This window comes from Centrocercus urophasianus, unplaced genomic scaffold (genome assembly GCF_019232065.1).
Source record: "Centrocercus urophasianus isolate 14NV4802_14NV808 unplaced genomic scaffold, USGS_Curo_1.0 seq_19, whole genome shotgun sequence".
NCBI classification, from domain to species: domain Eukaryota; kingdom Metazoa; phylum Chordata; class Aves; order Galliformes; family Phasianidae; genus Centrocercus; species Centrocercus urophasianus.
The window spans coordinates 84,593-97,691 of record NW_024884744.1 but is presented as its reverse complement, the minus strand read 5'-3'; the positions used below and the strand labels follow the sequence as shown (position 1 = coordinate 97,691).

Here is a 13,099-nt window from a genome sequence, read left to right as displayed (position 1 = left end):
CGCCCCTCCACCGGGCCGCAGCCGTCGCTGTGAGGGGGCGCAGAGGCAGTGCCGCACCGCTGCCCGCTCCGCCACGGCGGCGCGCCTCCGGGACCGCCCGGCGTCCCTCCGCGCAGCGGGGCCGGCCCCGGCCGTCGCCCGCTCGCTTCGCCGTCGGGGCTGACGGGGGGGAAGATGAACGCCGCGCCCGCGGCCCCGCCGCCGGGGCAGCAGGTGATCCACGTCACGCAGGACCTGGACACGGAGCTCGAGGCGCTCTTCAACGCGGTCATGAACCCCCGGCCCAGCTCCTGGCGAAAGAAAATCCTGCCCGAGTCCTTCTTCAAGGAGCCCGACTCGGGCTCGCACTCGCGGCAGTCCAGCACGGACTCGGGCGGCCCCCCGCCGCGGCCCGCCGCCGCGCAGCACGTCCGCTCGCACTCCTCGCCCGCCTCGCTCGTGGGCTCGGCCGCCGCGCCTCAGCACGGGCACCTCCGGCAGCGCTCCTACGACGTGACGGACGAATTGCCGCTGCCGCCAGGCTGGGAGATGGCGCTCACGCACACGGGACAGCGTTACTTCCTCAAGTGAGCGAGCGCGGCGCCGGACGGGGGCCGTTCGCGGGGCGGGCGCGGGCGGCGGGGGCTGAGGTGCCAGAGGGGGAGAGGGAGAGACGCGGAGAGGCCCGGGGCGGTGGCGGGGAGGGGCAGAGCGGGGGGTGGGCGGCGGAGTCCCTGCCCGCCCGTGCGGCTCCCGGCTTCTCTTGCGTCCCCTCGCGCTGCCGCTTCCCGCCCGGGATCCGAACGCGATCTGAGCTCGGCGTGGCGATGTGAGGAGTCGTGCGGAGCGCGGTCCGTGGGCGCGGGGCTCCCCTGCTTTGGAGACGCGTTTGGACAAATGTGACAGCCGAACCGTCTGTCTGACTGAAGCGTCTTATTCGTGACGTTTGGAATTCGGTTCGAAGTAGCATAATAGGACTGGGAATACGCAGCAGTTGTAATATGTGCTAAGGCAGCAGCACGTTATTTCAGTGGGTTCTGTATCTCTGTTCCGGATTTGCTGTAGGTGAAGTGGCACTGTGATAACCTAGCGAAGGCACGGCTGCAGAATGTTTGGAATCATAGAATGGTTTTAGCTGGAAGGGACTCTAAAAGCCATCTGGTCCCGCTCCTCTGCAATACAGGGACAACTGCAGCTCCATCAGGTTCTCAGAGCCCCATCCAGGCTGACCTGGAGCTTCTGCAGGGATGGGACACCCACTGCCTCTCCAGGCAACCTGTGCCGGTGCCTTACCTCTCTTATTGTAAAAACTTTTTTCTTATATCCAGTCAAAATCTCCCTTCTTTTAGTCTGAAACCATTTCGCCTTGTCTTGACACAACAGGTCCTGCTAATGAGTCTGTCCCCTTCTTTCTTACAGTCCTTTTAGGTACTGACAGGTACTCTCAGGTCTCCCCCGAGCCTTCTCCAGGCTGAACAGCCCCATCTCTCAGCCTGTCCTGGTAGGGAAAGTGTTCCACCCCTTGCCCTCTTCCTGGGCACACTCCAGCAGGTCCATCTCTCCCCTGTGCTGAGGACTCCACATCTGGATGCAGTACTCCAGGTGTTTTCTAATGGAATAAATAGTGGAGTTGGGCTATGGGTTTGCCCGCTTGTTGCCTGTCAGAATAGGCATGTCTTGAGCTTATATGAGACTGCATGCCTGCGTGTATTCAGCCATACCAAGCACAACGATAGGACTTGGGGGAAGGCAGAGAATGTTTTCTTCTTGTAAAAATAACAAAGTACATCATTTACATGATTCTGTAACGATTTCTTTTCTTTGTGGCTTTGGCATCTCCAGAGAGCCCGGTCCTTGAATTCCTTTGTACGATCTGGGTTGTGCTTCTTCTCACCTTCAGAGCAGAGTGGAAATACATTTCTTTCTGCCATTCTGCATGTCAGTGTGTGGGAGTGCTCACAAGGGCCCAGTTTTCTGTCCGTTGTTAATCTGGTTTATCACCTAACTGAGATATTATTGCTGCACTTTGCATGCATTTTTCTCAGTAGAGAAATACAGAGGAAGGGAAGCTTATAGAAGCACTGTAGCAGATTGCTCCTGAATAAATATTTTATATAAATTCTTGCTAGGGCTTGGCAAGCAAGTGTTCACACTCCAGCTTTAGATCACATAACACAATTCTTGTCTACCATTTGGCTTTGACTGATATCAAAATGCACTCACATGGTTTCACCTTCACCTGTCCCACATTTCTGACATAGATGTAGAGTGTTCCAAGATGCTGAATTCTTGTTGGGTCTAAAAAATTGTGGGTCCTGTATTAAAAAAAAAAAGAAGAAGCTGTGGATAAAACCCCGCAGCGTCTGTCATGTTTTTCCCAAATTGTATCAACAGCGCTGCTCTGATTAACAGCATCCTTTTAATATAAGGTAAATTTTCACCGTGCCTGTAATTTGTTAGCTAACTTGGTCTATATGTTGTTCCCACAGTTTTATTTTTCCAGTGAGCACTTTTCTGATTTCCATAAAAATTAATTGGAAAAGCTTTTTTTTGGGGGGGGTGGAACTCAATGCTTCTGCATGTAATACGTAACTATAAACTGATCCTGTTTGATCCACAATATTTTGCTATTTAAGTATTTTTTTTAAGCGAAAATAGCTTTTTCTGCAGAAATGTAAAATTGTTTATAAGTGACATTTAAAGCTATGCAATATTATGTAGGATTCGAGTTAGATGATGCCTTTAAAAGTCCTGTTGGTCAAACCGAGCGTACTAGGTTACATTTACCTTGAATGGTAAATTCAGGCCACGTTTGTCAAAAAACTGCCATTTCTTTCCAGCCTGATGATAAAAATGTGGTAATACTCATTAGCAAAAGAAAATGGAGGAGAAAACGAATAGTGCATAGCCAGACTGTGTCCTGTTAAAGCCCCTGTGGTCTGTAAAGCAGACAGTTTCTTTTAAACGTATTTTCAAGAACTGTTGGGTGAAAGTTGCAGTGGCTCTCTGTTAGTAATGATCTTGGTTAGCACTGCTGACCAGGAACCAGCTACGGCTCGCAGCACGCACACTCGTGCATGTCAGTTCCTGCAGAAGTTTGCTGGCTGGGGCTTGAAGAAACATAAGTAGCCTGGGGACCACTCCACCCTGTAATTAAATACCAAACCGCAGAAGTGGGGGATGGAAGACAGAGTAATAAACACGCGCTCACAGCAATGTTATCTAAAGCATTTTTTCCCTGTGTGCATGTGTGATTTATTTGTGATAAAAAGGATTTCTGGAAAGACAGGCCAACTGCCTTGTGTAGCTCTTGTGTTGGTAAGTGGGAATGTCTGTTGCCTATCGATCCACATGCAGAGCTGTGTACACATATTCAGTGAAAAGAATTTTTCAAGTATTATTTCCAGCAGTTTGTTTTTAGGCAGTTCAGCCTCATATTTGAAGCAAAGACGAAGCTTTTAATGTTTTCTCAGTGTGTGTAGAGTGCTTTGTGATCAGAGTGTGATTTCATTCCAGAAGTACGGTGCTTACGCGGAACAGATTTGTGAAACTCATTGCCACTTTTAACTTTTATGTGCTTGTCCTTTCTGTACAGCGAACATTTGCCATACTGGGACATATTTGCCAATAAAAACCTGGTCAAGGACAGAGAGGGCTAATTGCTTTCAGTTTGTGATTTGCTTGAGATGTTTGAACTTTTCCTCCTGGTTTCTGTTGGTTGAAAAGCTTTACTTAACGCACGGACAGCTTTATGTTGCTGAGCAGGTCCAGCAGAACTTTGAGACAAAAAAATAATACGGATGCTATGAGAATAGTTTTTTTTTTCCTGCAAACAACAAAACTAGTAGTTTTAAAGCAGTTAAAGTGCTCGGGTGGTTTCCAAATACAGGCATTCCATGAGGGCAGTTTGAGTTAGTTCTGCAGGGGCTGTGATGTTTAATGCCAGCACTGCTCTGAGTGCTGCACAGCACTCCAGGCAGAGGCGCCTTTCTGCCTCGGGAATGCAGTCATACAGCTGTAAGTGGGAGAGGAGAAGGGCAGCATACAAGGAAGCTCTGTAGACTTCTGGTAAAAGTGTGGAAAAATTTGACACCTTCATCTATTCGTACGGATGACACTTTTACAGTATTGGTCCTCATTTGCAACCAGACAATGGTGGGATAATGCATGCTTCAAAAACTGGGACTCGCACCAATGCATCTTCTTTTGGTCCTTGTAGAAAGGTAGTGCCAAGCGAGAGGCCATACATCCTTGCTGCTTTTGGTGTGGTGTATTAGAGAGAGGCACTTAGGGAAGAACAGAGTTTCGCACACACTGCAGGGGATTGTGTTTTGCCCCTGTACCCATTGGCTGATCAGGTGTGACTTAGTGTCCCTTTGTACTCGCATTGCTGCCCTTGGCCGTGTTCCTTTGTTCAACAGAAATTATGCTATGCAAGACTGCTGTGAGGTGCAGTGTTGCAAGTGATGTCTGTCTGAAATTGATGTACCTAACAACTTATTTTAAAGAGTTCCAATCAGGTAGGAAAGCTGTGATACAATATTGAAGTTTGCTCAATGGAAATTCAGATATAGCTCACTTTTGTGCTTCATATTAGAGGTGAACTAATGAGCACAAAACTAAATTTGCAAGCTGTGTTTGACAGTGTTAGAGTGCTATCTGTCTGCTCTGTTAACTGATCAAATTCTGTTTTACTGATGTTGTTACAAAGCCAGAGAACTTCCTTAACTTCTGTGTGGCTGAGAATTGCATTTTATCTCCCTGTGAATATGGAGCCAACATGACGTGCAGAGTGATTTTGACCTCTCAGTGTTGAGGCTAGGCCAGACCTCATTCTTGGCAAAGACTGAGTAGTTGGGCTTTGTCTAGGGGGTCTCTAATACTATCAAATAAGTGATCAAAAAATCTCCTAAGGATCTGTAAGCCACATTTTTCTTCTGAATTTGGTAGTAAGAATGGCTGCAGAGTTTCTAAAGAAAGTTAATAATTACACACTTTTTAATCCAAGATAGTGTCTTCTCATGATCAATGGCTTATTTTCTCAAAATCTGAAACAGTGTAAGCTGTGGTGCTTAATAAAATTCAGAGGTTAATATGATGGTTAAAATATGGTGTTTAATAAGAGGATAGTGGAAGCGGATCTGGAATAAAATTGCTTTGAGGACATGTTCAATTTACAGGAAGTGATGCAGTTCCTGGATTTTCTGTGTTAGGATATGAACTGCATTTTCACTGAACTGTAAAGGGTCAGTGAAGAAAACTCAGCACAGGGCTATGTTGACACTGGAAATGCTGCCAAGAAGAGTTTCCTCTGAAGAAATACATAAGAAGCTTGTTGTGAAGGTTTGTCTAAACACAAAAGTTGTATTAAATTTAGGTATGTACATTCCTGAATGATCTAGGAAATCTCTAAACAATATTTTGTTGATATAAAATTGGATATATTGAACTGATTTATATTTTTAAGCTAGTAATTGAATAATTACTGTCCAGTGCAGAGAAATGCACTGGTTTAGTGAAATTTGCCTTAAGCCCACTCTTTTTTTTTTTTTTTTTTTTAATCCTGAAGAATTTAAGATTGTTCAGGAGTATTTGTTCATTGATGGATGATAATCACACACCATTTCATTATATGAGCTTAATGTACACACTTGCTGTGTGCATAAATCCACCAGAAAAGAATATCAATTAACATAGTTTAGAAAGAAATGTATGGAATAGGCAGAGGTGCTAATGCGATCATGAAAATGTTCTTCTGGAAACATTTAAAGGAGAGTTGGCTTTATGAGTGATTTGGATTGCTCTAAGTAGGAATGACCAGTTGTTTTTACAATTTTTGTGTGCTACAGATGATCTTCCCTGGTCATCATAGAATGGCTTGGGTTGGAATAAAACCCTGAGGATCATCAAGCTCCAACCCCTGTGCTACAGGCAGGGCCACCCACCTTCAGTTCTGGTACTAGACCATGTTGCCCAAGGCCCCATCCAACTTGGCCTTGAACACCTCCAGGTACAGAACATTCACAGCCTCACTGGGCAGCTGGTTCCGGCACCTCACCACACTCTGTGAAGAACTTCTCCCTGACATCTAACCTAAACCTTCCCTCCTTGAGCTTAAAACCATTCCCTCTTGTCCTGTCACTGTTACTCTATCTGAGTAAAAAGTCGATTCCCCTCCTGTTTAAGTACTGGAAGGCTGCAGTGAGATCTCCATGCAGCCATCTCTTCTCCAGGCTGAACAACTACTCCATTTGTAAGTAGGGGACAGGATGCAGAGCCGTCTGCTTCTTACCCTGATGGACCACATCCACACCAAGAGGCTTTGCTGTGCAGAGCCTGCCTGGTCCCTTCAGCTTTCAGTGCTCTCTCTCAAAGCTTATGGAGCTGGTGGTGAAGCTTTGGCTTGCTTCCTGTTTGGGTGCTCTGGGTGAAGGTGACAACCTGTTTGTTTCATTTGCTCCACTTGGTTTTACCCATACCTCCTTCTCTTTATATGTGGAGACTCTCACAGGACAAGAGCTCCTCTGTGACAGAGCACGTTTCATGCCCTGGGGCCTAGCGTGACTAGCAGATGCAGATTGTATGGAAGCAATTAAATCTGAAGGAAATGTAACGTGGGCTGAATTTCAACACACAGACTTATGGCATTTCCCCCCTCGTATTCAGAAGGAGGGAGGAAGAGAAGTGGGTGCAGTATGGGGGTGGGGGTGGATCGTGTTGCATTTGTCAGAGTCAGAATCCAGGCACGGTGTTAACGCTAGCGCCTGTGACTGCTGCATGAACTCTGGTAAAGAAGCTCAGAGACATCGCATTGTACTGCAGCACTGTACTGTATCTTCTGTTCCCTACCTGTGAGCATTCTCTGGGCAGATGTGACTGAAGCTACTGTGAGGAGACAGAGTTGTGCTTGTTAAAGAGCTGGACAGAATGCGTTGTGTTAGAACTGCAGTAATTGTGAGGTGTTACTTGAGGAGCTGCAGCAGAAGTGGAGCTGTGGAACGGGAGTTGGCTGCCTTCATTTCCAGGGCCTGCACTGGCCATCACTGCGCAGCACGGTGACAGAGCCACGGTCTGGGAGCAGCTCTCCCTGCAGTGCTGCCCTGTCCAGAGCTATGCACCGCCTGCAGCACACTCTGCTCGTGAGCCAGAATGCTCGCCCTTTTCACTGGCTTTCAGTCTGTTCCAGATCTGCTTGTGTGCAGTGTTCTGACTGCCCTTCAGGTCTGTGAGTAGAAGGACACTTCCATGGAACAACTCAGTTTTTCCCCACACTGCAAGTAAACCTTTCTCCACCTGTGATCAACTTTCCCAGTCTTTCCACTATAGGTATTTTTATGATATGCTCCATATTCCTATTTTTCAATGCTTGACCGGTGAGCAATGGTGTAAGCATCACATAGTGAAGTAAATCTCCTGTCAATAAACTCTTCAACCTCTTTAAGGTTGTGTTTCTGAAATTGAAAATTGTGTATGAGCCATGAGATTGCTGTTTTGTGAGGTTTTTAAAGGCCGTGGTTCGGCTTCAATTTAATCTGTGTGTTTTGTTTAAAAGAAGCTCTCACAACCTGACTGCTTTCCTCAGGCCTGGCCCAGCTGCCCAGTCCTGTGCTGTGGGGCGCCGTGCTCTCACTTGCAGTGCTGCTGATGGAGAAGTGTGTGTATCTGCTTTCTGGTGGGGTGTGTGAGGCAGCAATTGAGGCACTGACACATGGCTCAGAAGTACCTGTAGGGATTGATAATGCCAGGCATGAATGTTAAGAACCGATCAGCTTCTGTTCTTATCGATGAACAATTTCTGTGCATAGAAACTGAGCGCATACAGTAGTAAATACTCAATTTTACACCATGGAAGTTGTTTCTTACAGTGTAAGCTGGTTGCCATGCCAAGCACATAGAAAGCCATGTCCTGGTGAGGGCGGCTCAGCCCTGGCCCACCAGCAGCAGTAGGATCTCAGGGCTCACAGACAGGACCACAGCTGTTCCTCAGTACCCTTTGCAGGATGGCTCTCAGGAACTGGTGAGCATTTGTGCAAACCACATTCTACACCCAAACATGTTGTAAGAGGAAGGCAGTGTGCCTGAGTGCAATTTATTAGGTTTACAGACCATGTTTTTAAAGGTCTTTTTTTGCCTGAAAAGTAATTTGGTGGATATGGTTTTGGTGCCTGCGTTTTTGAAAGGAGAAAGACTTTTGGAAAGACTTTGGGTTGTCTGCTTGGCTGAACAGCTGCGACCGAAGCAGCCCCTCAGCTCAGCATCTGCCCCTTGTGAATGCTGCTCCAGCCTGCAGCCAGCACAGAGCGGGTTGCCCCACTGCCTCCTCAGCACAGGCTTTCCGTCTGCACATGAGTGCAGCCTGTGCTGCGTGGCCATCGCTGCACAGTTTCATGGGGAATGCAGTGAAAGGTCAACATATCTGAGCGTACCAGAGCAGAATTTAGCGTGGGAGTTCTTCACAAAAGGTTTTTATGTCATATTTAGTTTTGTGACTATATTTTTCTAATCACTTTTGACATTCTATTCATTCCACTGTATATATTCAAACAGCAGCGTAACTTCTCTTGCCTATAGAGGTGAGGAATTTTTTGCAAATGTGCATGGCTTAATTTCACAGGCACATGTCAAAAGTGAGGATCTGATGTGATGTGAAGTTACTGTGAGAGCTGTGGATCAAAGACTGATGCATTGGTTGATGTATGTGGGTGCAGCATTTGACTCCTGTGAGCCCCAGGTGTGGAGCTGTGGCTGCCAGTGCCCTCGTGCTGCTCTGGGGGCAGCACCCAGCTGGGGGTGGCTTCTCACAGGGAGCTGTCTCTCAGCCCTGATGTCACCCAAATGTTAGATCATAATTGTAGAGAAAAAACTTTCTGCCTGAGAGGTGACAGAGGGTTCTACTCTTCAGTCCCGTTTTATACAGACGTTTTGTTTTAATCTGCTGCTGCAAGACATGATAGTGGAGAATCAATGAAATTATGCCACTCCTCTGGTCACCATAAGGCTGGATGATGGAAGAGATTTTCTGGTGAGATTATTTACATCTTACTGAAAGTAGAATGATAAAAGATTGGTGTTTAGGAGAAATTAAGGCATTTCTGAAGATTCTGCACTGAGGGTAGTCAGTATGTTGCAAAAGGTATCTAAAAGGTATCTTAGCTAGGAAAGATTCTGTTTTTAGATGTTCTCAGGATTAAAAAAAGAACAAACACCTTTTCCAGTCATCCCAAAGGTGAAAACAGAAAATCCTCAATCAGTCCTCATATTCGAAGATGGGGGGGAGAGGGGGGAGGGTGTGCACAGTTCCAAAAATAAAATTAAAAAATATATAAAAAATCACCTATTAATGAAAACTTCTGGAGCTACTGATTTTTCACTGCTCTTGCTTCAATTATGTTCAGCTCGTATTTTTAATTGAGTAAATTTTATTTACTCAAAGTCCACCCTCTCTGCTACCCTCCACAGAATAGATAAACAATGTGAAAAGGTTAGTTTCAAAGTTATTCTGACGGCCTTGTGAAGGCCTCAGCAAGCAGTTGCTGGTACAAGGGTTGTGGATGTGATCAGCGGTAGTGGAGCTTCAACTGAAGGTCACCCAGCCAAAACTCTGAACTTGTTGGTAGCCTTGGGAACATTGGTTATTTTTCCTTTCCTCTTGATTTTTATTTACGTATGTACAGGGAAAAATAAGTTCTCTGGGAAGTCTGAGGCATAAAGCAACAGATCTTTTTTTTGATGTTGCACTTAGCTGTGCGTAGTTCCACAAACGTTTAATCTTTGAATTAATTGTTCACTTTGGGTTTAGGGTTTTGCTTTTAGTTTTTTCCTAAAGGCAATTCCAGCAGGTTTTCTTGCTGCATGAAAGGTCTTTTATGGTTGTTTTATAATTCAGTGGAAATAAAACAAGCTGATGCAATGACAAGGCAGGGGCTGAGCTACTCTGATAGTTTAAAATGTTTTTATCATCTCTATAATTCAAAATTACGAGAAAACAAAGGAAAATGTGCAATTCAGTTTTCTGAATTCTGCACATGAATGACATACTCTGTGGGAAGATCACCTTGACTGCCATTAAGGAGTACTTGCAACGTGGAAAACCACCAGAAATTAATCTGACTGAGTGAGCTGAAGTCTCTGAAATCTGCCTTTGAGGTAATGCAGGGATTTAGATGCAGCTGAGGATCAGTGCCACCTATTCCACAGTCTTTGCAGATTCATTGCACAGAGTAATTCAGGTATGTCGGATAGTTTGTAACTGCTGGCAACTGCTGGACCACTGCCAGCTCAACAGCCTCAAGCATCTTCATCCCAAGCTCTTAAATTGATTCTGGTCTTTTGATTACAGAATACAGATTTTCTCCTAATAAATAAATTTGGCTTGTTGGTGATTTTTATTTTTCTTCTTAATGGCTGTACTAGGAACAGTGGGGAAAAAATATCTCAACTGAAGTTCTTGGGGCCACAGGGAAAGAGCATATCACTGCACCTAACACAGAAGTGATGTTTGTCCTGACTGTTGTTATGCATATGAATGTTGCAGCTAGCCTTTTAAGACAGTGTTTTAGATACTGATAGAAAGAAAATGTTCTCTTTGAGTCAAAGCTCTGCCAGCCATTAAAATTGTAATCAGTAAGTGAATTTTTACTTAAATCACATTTAAAAACAAACAAACAAAGCAACAACAACAAAAAATGGGTGTTAATTGCTGAAAGATCAGCAGTTTACAAATGATTTACTCTATCCCAGTATTCCTCTGACAGTGTGATTCCAGTAGGGATATGCAAGAGTCTGGACTTGCTGGACCTGAGTAAATCCTGCAAACTCTTCCTTTACACTGAATTCTCAAGGAAAAAAAAAAAAAAAAAAAAAAAAAAAAAAAAAAAAAAACAGGCTTCAGAAACCTGTGTGTTAAGAATGCAATGCTGGCACCCTGACTTCATAGGGGTTGTAAGCCGTGGCTTTAGGGGCACGTATGTGCTGTATGTCCCACATCACAATTCAGTTATACCTAAAGAAAAATGCTCTCTAATCCTAACCGTGTTTCAGCTGATAGTAGCTGAAGTGAAAGGAGCATGCAGGATGATCATGCCTACCTCTCACTCAGGTAAGGATCTGAATACTTTCATTATTGAAAACCACGAAAGTACCAGCAAATTATTACATTTTACCAGTTAAATTTTAAAATAGGGCTGTTTTATTCCTGTCCTTGGAGTGCCAATAAAGCATCACAAATACTCATTAAGATGACGAAGCTCCTTGCAGGTCCTTACATTCTCACAAAGTGTCTTTTGACTCTTAGTAGTGAGCTTGTAGTTCGTAACTGAACAGTGCACTCCACTGTGAATCCGTGGCACGCGGCTATCCTGGTAGGTGGTATTTTGTACATTTCTATCAGCTTAAGGGAAGTCTTGCTTGTCCATACATTTACCTACACTTTGGAAAGGTAGGTTTGCTTTTGAGTGGAATGCATTTAATCAGAATATTACCACAGTGTCAGAATTGACAGCAGCTCCCTTCCTTCAGCAAAATCTTATTTACAATCCTGACTTCATTTTAAAATGCTCAGATTATGTGCACTGAGCAGAACTGTCACCTTTTCTCAGCTGAGGTCAACTATCAGCTAGCAGACATTGTTTCTTTATTTTGGAATGGTTTTGTCTGGGCAAAGATTTGGTCTCTTACCCAGATCCTGTTTTTCATCTGTTTTTGATGGCAAATGGTTGCATTTCCCATCCATTTGCAAACAGTGACTGTCTGGCAGGATTTCCTGGGTACGCGGTGGTTTCAGATTATAAAAAGCAAGCTTTCTGAACTCTAGTGATTAATGTGGTTATTTGTATGGACTTCTCTTCCATGGGAGCCAATCAGTTCATCCTATGGAAGATGAAAATAAGAGTCCAGAACAATTCATCTGCCAGCTAATGACCTCTATCTTGAATCGCAAAGAAAAAAAGAATTGAAGTAGGACTCCTTTGTGTACTGAAATTTTTTGAAGAGCAGGAACCAATATTCTGGGAATCCATGTTTTGTAAGAAACTCCCCCAAAAGCTATTTATACCCTGATCCATTTTTATTTAGTGGAATGAGGTACTGAGGACCTGTGGATCAGGAGTTATGTGAGCTGAACAATGGATAATGGATCTGACTATGAAAAGTACCATTATATATTAAACCTTCTTTTGTATTCCAAACTGTCCTTGAAAATTAAAAGCAGGGATGTAATAAAAACGTGTAAGTCTGCAGATGCTACAGGGAGCATTCAGTTTTTCATTTGTTTCTTGTGAGTCCATTCACTAGAAACAGTGTGATTTTTCCTCTGTGTGTATGTCAGCCAGCAGATGAACCCTTTGACATTTTCCCATGTGCTGAGGGAGTCTTCTAGATGTTTAAGTATGGAACTGTAGAGAAGGTGTTGATGTCAATGACAGCCAGGCAAAGGCCAGCGAGACTGCAGGTGTGCCTGCTCTGAAGTTTGGAGTAGGAGATGCTGTATTTCTGCAGCTGAAGACCTTTTTATCAAAGTGTACTCAAACGTACTGCAGTGATCTGAAGACAGTTCTTCAAATTGTGAAGAGAAAGGGGTCCACTATTAGTTAAAAAGCAAAATATCGGAGATTACAGATATGACAATGGGTTCAACCCCGCGCATTCTTTGATCACATATACACCAGGTTGGAAAAAAAAAATCCATTTTTTAATGTTTGTGCAAAGCGTACATTGCTTGGGAGACTGTATGGGAACTGCTGAGTCACGGCCTGAACCTCTGATTGATCACCTGAGGTGAGCCTTGAGTCAGCCAGAGGAGCACAGGTGAAGGCAATTCACCTGTGCTGCAGGAAGGGGTGGAGCCTGGCTCCACCCCTCCTGGACCTATTTAAGAGCTGGCTACCAGAGGGGAAGGATCTCTTCTGGAGATCCCCTCTTTTGGTATCTTCTGGTGAGCTCAACCCGAGGGTAAGCTCTTCCACTTATTCTCTTTTGTGATCATTGTCTGCTTTGCCTTACTCTCTTGATTATATTGCAATTATAACATCTTGGTTATACAAATTATAACATCTTGGTTATACAAAATTATAACATCTTGGTTATACAGAGACATTAATGGTGATTTTCTAACAGACTCAGA

General features: G+C 44.6%; 1 protein-coding gene across 1 annotated transcript in view; it reads left to right on the top strand.

Moving 5' to 3' along the window:
- Positions 1-174: 174 nt before the first annotated feature.
- The window catches only part of WWTR1 (WW domain containing transcription regulator 1), a 45,142-nt gene continuing 32,217 nt past the window's right edge, over positions 175-13,099 (top strand). The window contains exon 1 of the mRNA XM_042820805.1: positions 175-566. Within this exon, the coding sequence (XP_042676739.1) occupies positions 175-566 (392 nt within the window). The remainder of the gene's footprint in view (positions 567-13,099) is intronic.